General features: G+C 39.4%; 1 protein-coding gene across 2 annotated transcripts; it reads right to left on the bottom strand.

The window, feature by feature from the left end:
• Window positions 1-1211: 1211 nt before the first annotated feature.
• On the bottom strand, window positions 1212-11501 carry si:ch211-71n6.4 (para-nitrobenzyl esterase). 2 transcript variants are annotated; one of them, XM_067388956.1, is made up of 9 exons: window positions 11419-11501; window positions 8942-9642; window positions 6985-7092; window positions 6045-6241; window positions 5591-5790; window positions 2945-3003; window positions 2684-2851; window positions 2199-2420; window positions 1212-2022 (listed from the first exon to the last, which is right to left on the bottom strand). In XM_067388956.1, exons 2-9 carry the CDS (start codon window positions 9630-9632, stop codon window positions 1880-1882), a joined length of 1788 nt encoding a protein of 595 aa, XP_067245057.1. In that variant the 5' UTR covers window positions 9633-9642; window positions 11419-11501; the 3' UTR covers window positions 1212-1879. The 2 variants fall into 2 exon arrangements, with proteins under 2 accessions (XP_067245057.1, XP_067245058.1); XM_067388957.1 differs by lacking the exon at window positions 11419-11501 and adding an exon at window positions 11232-11399.
• Between the last annotated feature and the right edge of the window lie 55 nt (window positions 11502-11556).

Below are 11556 nucleotides of genomic sequence, written 5' to 3'. Positions count from 1 at the left end.
GGAGTTGTAAAACACCCTTTGATCACAGGTACAAAAACACACATAAATGTCACCTTCTGTTATTGCATTCTACGGCATCAACATACAAACAAAAGATCAATGTAACCCTAAGTCCTCCTTCGATCTTATTTGCATAGCAGTTAAATTAAAAGAGGGCGATCAGAGAGCCGCATTATCCCTTTGTAGACTCTCATTGTGTCCCTGGTATCTCATCCATGTCAAAGCTTTGGATTTGCTTAGTCACACAATCAAAGAATAACAGGTTTGAAAGCAACAGACTGGCTATATTCGGTAAATATATGAACGGAGCCGATTAGTGTAACAAACAAACAAGGAAAAACCTGGATAATGGGGATTTATGGCTTAAAACAGCCTTCGGATTCGCTCATTCAAAAGCACACTCAGAATCGCTGAGTAAATTCAATTCCCTTCTCAGCTTTTAGTGAAATTAAAGGGTTAGTTCACCCAAAAATTAAAATTCTGTCATTTATTACTCGCCCTCATGTCGTTCCACACCCGTAAGACCTTCGTTCATCTTCAGAACACGAATTAAGATATTTTGGATAAAATCCGATGGCTCAGTGAGGCCTGCAACGCCAGCAAGATAATTAACACTTTCAGATGCCCAGAAAGACATATTTAAAACAGATCATGTGACTACAGTGGTTCAACCTTAATGTTATGAAGCGACGAGAATATTTTTTGTGCCAAAATAACGACTTTATTCAACAATATCTAGTGATGGGCGATTTCAAAACACTGCTTCATGAAGCTTCAAAGCTTTATGAATCTTTTGTTTCGAATTAGTCGATCAGAGCGCGTATCAAACTGCCAAAGTCATGTGATTTCAAAAAACAAGGCTACGTTACGTCATAAAGTGTTTCGAAATTTCAATAGTTCATGTGACTTTGGCAGTTTGATTCACGCTCAGAACCACTGATTCGAAACAAAAGCTTTGAAGCTTCATTAAGTAGTGTTTTGAAATCACCCATCACTAGATATTGTTGAATAAAGTTATTTTGTATTTTGGCACACAAGTATTCTTGTCGTTCCATAACATAAAGGGTTGAACCACTTTACTCACATTAACTGTTTTAAATACGTCTTTAGTAGCTTTCTGGGTGTTTGATTGTGTTAATTATCTTGCTGGCAATGGAGGCCTCACTGAGCCATCGGATTTTATCAAAAATATATTAATTTGTGTTCTGAAGAAGTGGTCTTATGGGTGTGGAACAACATGAGGATGAGAAATTAATGACAGAATTTTCATTTTTGGGTGAACACCCTTTAAACTCAGAAGTTGCGCGTTCACACACAGACAGACAGACAGACAGACAGACAATGAAGGACTGTTTTTGTGAATAAATTGTGACAATTTTGATCTATTTATCCCCTTTTATCCCTATAAACTTGGTCTTAGATGTTTGCCCCAAAATAAAACAAGACATGTTAACATACAGTAAGAAAAAAGAGCTATAACATAGCCCATAATTTGGTCTTGTAAAAATATAAGAAATGTTCAAATTCATATTGTGGTCTTTAACTTTGTAGACTTTGTTATAGTGGAAAATCTGAGCACAGTCTAAGATCTCTTCTGGGATCATTTTCCCCATTTGAAAGATCTGAGTCTCTATTTGAGTTCAATTTAATCTCATTGCTCTCAAGGAGAAAGAACTGAGACATTGAAGAGATCGCTGTGATTTTGCTTTCATATGGAAACAGACCTATTTTCCTGTAGGTGCAAACAACTGTGCATAAAATTCACCCCACATTCTGTGAAGTCTTCTAAATGTGTCAGTACTGTATAATCACACAATAAAGCTCTGCTTAGATGAAAATGCAGTGGATGGATCGATATAACCGATGATGACGATGTGGCTCAGCTGATCCAGGCGTATGAATAGAAGCCGTTCTGCTCCCACAGGTCACATCTCTCTCTAGAGTAGCTTTTCACAAAAGAAATGTTCTTGTCCAGCAGGGCGACGTGTGAGGGGAACTCCGGCCACTCCTCTGGCATCTTACCTGTGAGGTTATGAAGAGGTTTGGAACATTATGGACAAGATTTGATCACTTTTTTTGTGTGAATAGAGCACAACAGTGACTAATTTTAGAATCAGAGAATCATGAAGAATCAAGCAGGTTATATTTACTACAGATTTCAAGTGTTATTAGTATGGGAAATCTCACATTAATCTTACCCTCTTTGGCAAAATGTACAAAATACTTGGTGATCATTTCCTGGAAGTTCATATCAGATGGTGACAGGGTCCCTAGCACCATTTCAAGACCCTTGAAGAAGGCCAGGCTGTCTAGAAGATGAAAGGCAAAGCGACTGTGGAAGGGAGGCCAGCTGGAGGCATTTGCCTGTTTTGATGGAGTGTAAGTCACCAGATAACGGTATACTGGGCTCTTTAAAGCATCTGGAATACATGTGACATCATTGAAAAAGTTTAGATTTAAACAACTGACTATGAAAGACATATAATGTAGAGTCAGTGGCAGAGGAGTCTTGTATCATCCCGAAGGAGTTTATTTTGCAATAATGACTGTACGCTATCCTGCTTATTACCTGCCACTTACCATGAAATATTTAGTGGAGCTCACAAATGATAAAATATTCAGAGTGCTGATAAAGCTCAATTCCTTTTAATTGTGGGTTGTGAAATGAAAAATTTATTCAAACCTGAAGCTCTCTTAGCCAGGTCATTCCTGGGACAGGTGGCCTTCATGTCAGAGACCATGGTGGTGAAGAGCCTCTCTGGACACCGATCAGAGGTCGGACACGGTGCTGAGCTATCATACAGCCTCAGCGCCTGATCGGTCAGGTTTTTCCCAAAAGGGGTCAGTTTGTCTTTGTGAAAGAATCAACAGAGACAAACACAGTCACTTATATAAAGACTCATTCATAATGTTCTTTTTTAAACGTCTCTTATGAGCAACTTACTTGTCACAATCCACCGATAGTCTCCCCATGTCCATGTAGAGATGTTTTCATATGGAGGACTAGAGTATGAAAATATATGATGTTCACAATGTAATTTTCAAGGTTGGGCAAAATCAGAATGTAATGAACTGGCTTTCTAGAATTAATTTAAACTGAACTGGCCACACCCACTGGATGCTGAATCAGAATTTAAATAGGGATGACAGGAAGAGGAATTTACTGAATTTCATTAAAGGGAATTTCATTAGTACAATACAAATTTCATGACAAAACATTAATAATTACAATATTAATTTTTATTGCTTATGCTTACAGTGGGTACGGAAAGTATTCAGACCCCCTTAAATTTTTCACTCTTTGTTATATTGCAGCCATTTGCTAAAATCATTTAAGTTCATTTTTCCCCTCATTAATGTACACACAGCAACCCATATTGACAGAAAAACAGAATTGTTGACATTTTTGCTGATTTATTAAAAAAGAAAAGCTGTAACCTAAGTATTCAGACCCTTTGCTGTGACACTCATATATTTAACTCAGGTGCTGTCCATTTCTTCTGATCATCCTTGAGATGGTTCTACACCTTCATTTGAGTCAAGCTGTGTTTGATTATACTGATTGGACTTGATTAGGAAAGCCACACACCTGTCTATATAAGACCTTACAGCTCACAGTGCATGTCAGAGCAAATGAGAATCATGAGGTAAAAGGAACTGCCTGAAGAGCTCAGAGACAGAATTGTGGCAAGGCACAGATCTGGCCAAGGTTACACAAAAATTTCTGCTGCACTTATGATTCTTAAGAGCAAAGTGGCCTCCATAATCCTTAAATGGAAGAAGTTTGGGACGACCAGAACCCTTCCTAGAGCTGGCCGTCCGGCCAAACTGAAGCCTCTCCTCAGTGCAAGACACATGAAAGCCCGCATGGAGTTTGCCAAGATGGTGAGAAATTAGATTCTCTTGTCTGGTGAGACCAAGATAGAACTTTTTGGCCTTAATTCTAAGCGGTATGTGTGGAGAAAACCAGGTACTCCTCACCTGTCCAATACAGTCCCAACAGTGAAGCATGGTGGTGGCAGCATCATGCTGTGGGGGTGTTTTTCAGCTGCAGGGACAGAACAACTGGTTGCAATCGAGGGAAAGATGAATGCGGCCAAGTACAGGGATATCCTGGATGAAAACCTTCTCCAGAGTGCTCAGGACGTCAGACTGGGCAACAAGACAATGACCCTAAGCACACAGCTAAAATAACGAAAGAGTGGCTTCACAACAACTCCATGACTGTTCTTGAATGGCCCAGCCAGAGCCCTGACTTAAACCCAATTGAGCATCTCTGGAGAGACCTAAAAATGGCTGTCCACCAACGTTTACCATCCAACCTGACAGAACTGGAGAGGATCTGCAAGGAGGAATGGCAGAGGATCCCCAAATCCAGGTGTGAAAAACTTGTTGCATCTTTCCCAAAAAGACTCATGGCTGTATTAGATCAAAAGATTATTATTAGATCTACTAAATACTGAGCAAAGGGTCTGAATACTTAGGACCATGTGATATTTCAGTTTTTCTTTTTTAATAAATCTGCAAAAATGTCAACAATTCTGTGTTTTTCTGTCAATATGGGGTGCTGTGTGTACATTAATGAGGAAAAAAAATGAACTTAAATGATTTTAGCAAATGGCTGCAATATAACAGAGTGAAAAATGTAAGGGGGTCTGAATACTTTCCGTACCAGCTGTATATTAGGAGATATTATGCAATATTAGGAGATGCACTGTATGAATAAAATATCTATCCATCTATCTGACCCGTGCTGGCAAAACGGAATGCGCACAGGATAATTTCGAGCTACAGGCAAAACAAGTGAAAAATTTCAATTTTGGTCGAAATTGAGTAAAAATAAATAAATAAATAAATAAATAAATAAAGAGTTCCTTAAGCCCTTCTCTAGCGATCCCAATGCTCCAAACAGCAATTAAACATCTAAAAGTATCTTTATTTATACGTTTTCTGAGAGGAGTAACTTTCCTTTGACCTTTGACTCGCTTCTGGAGGACTGGCCCTTCCCTCAGCTCAAGTTTGGTATCATTGTAAAGTGCAACATTCCAACTTGTGAAACTGTGAATATTCATAGTGAATTTGCGATGACATGAGTCTGAACCATTGAAATTTCATGCTGATGTAAACAAAATGATCTTACTCATGCTGAAGCATGCACAAAGACGCCTCAGACACCATGCGATCCAGATATGAATCGCACACAGAATTACAGTATTTTTTAAAAAACATCCGTCTTTGCGAGTATTCACGCAAACATTATCTGTTATGAAATTGTAATTGTAATGTATAGTTAAACATTGCAATGAAAAGATTTGTATATTTATTTCAATTTCATCCCAAAATCCAAATTATAATTCTGCTTCCTGTTTGCTACCCCTGACAGCAATATAGTTTCGGCCCAGTTCCGGTCCACATCTGTAATCCACATGTATCAGATGTGGACCGGATCTGGGCCACACTATGTTGCTGTCTGGGATCTCAATTCCAATTGATAAACTCAATTGGAATTTAGACTCAGTTCAATTCTGAATGGCGCACATTCCTGACAGTATTTTCAACTGACGACTGAAAGTAAAACAAAGCAGGTTACCCATAATCAGTCTCCTGTTCAGTTGTTCCAACCACAAATGGGACATCATTATAGGCTCCACCTTTCTCCCAGGTCTCAAACGGAGGAGCATTGAGAACATGGCCGTCAACTACTGCAACTGGACCAACAAATACACCTTTGACTGGAAGATCGACCAAGTCATCGGCTGCCCATGATGGGTAATCCTGCCACGGGATTGCCTGAGTCAGATACAAATCACTGAAATTAATTCAACCACAGATCCATTTCTGATATATTACTACCATTTAGAGAAATGAAACCCTCTGATGTTCATTGGGAATTCATTAAGCGTTCAGCGAGTTCTGGCAGGCGGTTGAGGTTTGATGATTTATTAAAAAGGGTTTACGGATGAAAAAGCCAACAGGTTGAGGCTGTTGTTAGTCAGCCATGACCCTGCTGAGGAAGGTTACAAGCTCGGCTATACATTTCTCACCTGAAGGACTTGAGTGATGTGTAGTCCTCTCAGGCAGATGGCGTCCTTGCAGCCAGTTCTCCTCAGGAATTCTAAGTTGTCTCTTTCTGCTGACTCCAGGGAAGCATTATACACATACGAGCCGCTCATGTCAATCGCACGATGAAAGAGTCCTTTGGCTAGTGGAGACATCATCAAGGTCCAAACCGAAGTTCCTCCTCATGATCACACAGTGAGAGAGATACTTTTTATACATATATAAAGCTAACAATTGTGAAAAAGAAGTGCACTACTAATGAAACTTATATCTTACGAGTATAGAGTATTTTTTTAAACAGTATTTGCATTAATATATTAATGAAATAAAAGGACACTTAAGTGTATTTAAAGAGAGAACACTTCCATGACTGTTTCTTAACACAGTCAAGTACACTTTGCAATAATGTAAAATTAAATTATATATTTTAAATAAACAAGTACACTTATTTTGATGTGTTGACTAACACACTAAAGCAATTAGGGCTGGGCGATATGTTAAAAATATCTCGTTGATAAAAAAAATATTGTGATTGCATTTAAATTGACTCTTTAATTATTTTTGGTTGGGATTGAGATTAGATCATAATTACTGGCTTTATTCTATTAACAGCTAGAAATATATACAAATTTAGATGTCATTTTAAAGGTTTACACATTTAAAAAAACGGAAATATGTACTATTAACCTATTAGAAAGTAAATATTTTTCAGATAATATTTTAAAGTAACAATATAAAAGCTTAAAAAAAAAGAGACAAAACAAACGTAATATAATATATGAAATATGTTACTAACTTATTTAATTTTAGAAATATGTCCTTATAATACCACATTCTCAAAAAATAAAGCGTACAGGGGATTACGCAATGACAATCAGACATTTTAAGTGTCCAAATACTTTTAGGGGTCATTGTATTTTGTACCTGAACTTTGACCAAATATGGTAACTCTCCCTGCATCACCACCGAAGTTATGGATATTCTGCTTGACCCACTGAAGGGCTTGGATCTGGTCCATGAAGCCATAATTCCCTTTGACAGCAGACAGAAAAAATTTCAATATGCTGTAGTGACAAGCAGAGAGCTAACAGACTCCATAAGGAAATTGATTTTTAACAATTACTTGTAAATCTTTAAAGACAGACCTACTGTGAAATCTGAGGTTGTAATCGATGGTATATGCTTTTGTTGATGGCATCAGCCCGCATTATTTCAACTTATTTGCTAAATTTTTGGTGAAAAAGGACATTACCCAGGATAACCTTGTACGTGGCTCGAGTCACACATCATTCACAAATACGGATCTGCCGGATTTCGATTTTCTCTGATTAGTCCAGCCCTACACCTGGTCCTCTCATGGTTACACACAGACCTGAAGAGTCCTACAACCCACAGTGTCTTGCACCTACTGGGAAATTAGGTGGAGGATTGCTGATGATCTCGGGGTTCTTCAGTAAGGCTGGATCTGTCTTTTTCAAAGACACATGACTCAAGTCACGTACAGTATAAGGTTAGCCTGGAAGAAGAATTGCTTCCTACTGCTCTGACAATGTTCCCAAACTCAAAAGATTGGGTTTTCTCGCAGGACAATGTTCCATGCCACACAGCCAGACCAATAAAGGTCAAGACCCCGTCATGTCCAGCCTAATCTCCAGACCTGAACTCCACTGAAAACTTCTGGAATGTGATCAAGAGGAAGGACACAAGATCACAAGCCATCAAACAAAACTGAGCTGCATGAATCTTTGTGCCAGGAGTGGCATAAAGTCACCCAACAGTAATGTGAAAGGCTGGTGGGAGGCATGGCAAGACGCATGATTGGAAATCAGGGTTATTCCACCACATATTGATTTCTAAATTCTTCTGAAGTTAAAACATTAGTATCCTGTTGTTTAAGGTCTGAAAACATGTAATCTTTTTTGTTTTTTTAAAGGGGACCTATAATGCCCCTTTTCACAAGATGTAACATAAGTCTCTGGTGTTTCCAGAATGTGTCTGTGAAGTTTCAGCTCAAAATACCCCACAGATCGTTTATTATAGCTTGTCAAATGTATCCCTATTTGGGTGTGAGCAAAAACACGTTTTTGTGTGTGTCCCTTTAAATGCAAATGAGCTGCTGCTCCCGGCCCGCTTTCCAGAAGAGGGCGGAGCTTTAACATCTCGCACTTCAGTTGCTCAACAACAACAAAGCTGGAGAATCTCACGCAGCCAAAATGAGGATTGTCAGTAACGGTGTTCAGCCTTACATTGTTCAAACACTGATGGAGAGACTCAGGAAGAAGTTACAACTTTTAGAATGAAACTGGACGTTTCTGAATGGTTAGTGGATAAATTTATGTAGTTGCTGTGGAGTTGATTCAACTCATCGACTAGCATGTGCCGTCATGTTCATCTTTTGTGCAAATCCAGCGTTGAATTGACCCTCATTTGTGAAGCAGTCCGGGGTAAAATGACGGCATGACAACAACACTCTACTACAACAACTCTTCCTCTTCTCTAAAACAGCCCAACATGGCCTCACCCCCTTTATTGCATGTTCTCTGGGACAGGGTTTATGTCAATTTTAGGATTAGTGATGTCACTAACTTGGGAAGAAGCTTGTTGTAGACCTTAAACATAAAATATCTGAAAAATATCATTGAACTTTGAGTGTCGTAACTTTGCAGATGTTGTTTATGCTCAAACAGCAACATTACACACTAACTAAAGTTAAAAAAGTGAAATCATAATCAACCACAGTTGTCATTTTCTGCAAATAAATGCTCTAATTGACAATGTTCTTATTTGAAATTTGGAAGAAATGTTGTCAGGAGTTTATTGAATAAACGTGTCCAAGATGGACAGCAGTCATAAGTGAACTGGACAGGGACGGGGGCCTTACCAGAAGAGTTGGTGGGAGAGCCTTTTCTGAGCACTTCCAGAGCCATGAAGCCAAAAGCATTGAGCCTGTAATTCAGACTGACATACACCATCTGCGTACGGGCCGCCAGCTCTTCAGTAGGGGAGTAGCCTTTCTTCTGGCCGCTCAGCATGTGGAGGTACCCTCCGTGGATCCACACCATGACGGGCAGGGGTTTTGCAGGCTGCAGACTCGGAGTCCACACGCTGAGATGCAGACAGTCCTCCTGTCCCATGACCTGCCCGTCTTTTCGAAGGGGTTGCACCTGTGCACAGATGCTGCGGAATTGAGTAGCATCATACACACCTTCCCAACACTGTCCGGCCTCCACTAGACTCGCCGGAGGTCGCCAACGACGTTCACCCACTGGTGGTACAGCGTATGGGATGCCCTTGAAAGAGTACGCTCCGCCTTTCCAGCGCCCACGCAGCCAACCGCACTCCGTCTTCACCTCTGCCACCCATGGAGGCGGAGTCTCAGCCACATAAGCCAGGTATCCCGCGAGAGAGAGGAGACCCACCACGCCACAGCCGATGAGGAACATGCATCTGCGTGACACCACCAGGAATGGACTGACGTAGTGGCGACGAACGTACTGTATCTCTTCCTCTTCATCCTGCACTAGATAACGATACTCTGTCCCCTCAGGGACTTCATACACATCCTCACTCATTTTCTGTCTTCTGTGTGTGTGTGTGAGAGAGAGAAAATACAAGTGAATGTCAATAGCTTTTTATCCAGAAAGACTGTGTACTTATAATATCACATGGGAGGGAAAAACATGCAAATATTTTCTAAAGGTATTCCTAATGCCACATTGCAATCCATTCTATATATTTAACTGTAATAGCCTTTACAGTACATTCTTTTTGTGTACTATGACATTAAAGGGTTAGTTCACCCAAAAATGAAAATTCTGTCATTTATTACTCACCCTCATGCCGTTCCACACCCGTAAGACCTTCATTAATCTTCGGAACACAAATTAAGATATTTTAGTTGAAATCCGCTGACTCAGTGAGGCCTCCATAGCAATGACATTTCCTCTCTCAAGATCCATTAATGTACTAAAAACTAATTTAAATCAGTTCATGTAAGTACAGTGGTTCAATATTAATATTATAAAGTGACGAGAATATTTTTGGTGCGCCAAAAAAACGAAATAACGACTTATTTAGTGATTAATGATTTCAAAACACTGCTTCATGAAGCTTCGGAGCATAAATGAATCAGTGTGTCGAATCAGCTGTTCGGAACGCCAAAGTCACGTGACTTTGCAGTTTGACACGCGATCTGAATCATGATTCGACGCGCTGATTCATAACGCTACGAAGCTTCATGAAGCAGTGTTTTGAAATCGTCAATCACTAAATAAGTCATTATTTTGTTTTTTTGGTTTACCAAAAATATTCTCGTCGCTTTATAATATTAATATTGAACCACTGTACTCACATGAACTGATTTAGATGTGTTTAGTACCTTAATGGATCTTGAGAGAGGAAATGTCATTGCTGGCTATGCAGGCCTCACGGAGCCATCAGGTTTCAACAATCGGATTTGCGTTCCGAAGATGAATGAAAGTCTTACGTGTCTGGAACGGCATGAGGATGAGTAATAAATGACAGAATTTTCATTTTTGGGTGAACTATCCCTTTAAGCTTTACTAATATTCATGATGGCTGCACCTGTGGAGAATTGGTCAGTGATGTATCCTAACACACAGTAGGCCTAACACATGAAACATAACAATGATCGTGTTTTATTGCACACATACTCAAAATGGTGCATAAAGTTTAGTACATTAGTCTGAATAAAGACGTGCATTAACATTGTGAATATATGTAATGTATCATAATGTGTTATGCCATAAAGCATTATAAAGCCTTTTATATGCAGGCTTCACAGTGTGCAACTGTGTGGTTTGTGTTAGTTTACTGAGTCTCAGCATGAAGTGTGTGTGCTGCTGTCATGACAGACGCAGGATGAAGCGAATAATCAGCGGAAACCGACAAATGACCGACCACGAAGTCAAACTTTCCCATTTTATGCTGACTTTTTTTCCTCTGAGGTGAAAGTTAAAATATTACCGCACAAACACGTATCCCACTACATGACGCTAAAGCAAAAACATGTACACAATTAGTTAACATTGCTCTGTGAAGAACTGGAAGGACTGGTTTTAACCACAGATTAGACGAGGAACTCCTTTTAGCACTGCACAGCAAACATAAGTGTACTAAACATGAAAATATAACAAAATTAACAAATCTACCTTAAAAGGTTTTGCCCTGCTAACGTCGATACAAAGTTACTTAATAGGCTACAGCGCAACTACGACGCAAGCACTCAGACATTTTCATCTTGATTTACAAAACCATTATAGCTTGTTCCTATTCAATAGCCTGTGTTTAATGTAAAAAGCAAAAAAGGTCATAAAATGACGCATTTAATATACTTACTATGACATTAGAGCTCGCGCACACACGTACTGTAGGCTATCAGACAAAACAAGCCTGCACTTCTCCTGCTCCGCCCATAACTACAGTTTTTATAGGCTGCTTTACCAACCGTAAAGTATCAGTATAACTACTACCACT

Source organism: Chanodichthys erythropterus, chromosome 7, assembly GCF_024489055.1.
Source record: "Chanodichthys erythropterus isolate Z2021 chromosome 7, ASM2448905v1, whole genome shotgun sequence".
Taxonomy (NCBI): Eukaryota; Metazoa; Chordata; class Actinopteri; order Cypriniformes; family Xenocyprididae; genus Chanodichthys; species Chanodichthys erythropterus.
Note: the sequence above shows the minus strand (reverse complement) of the source record. Positions and strands in the feature narration are given on the sequence as shown.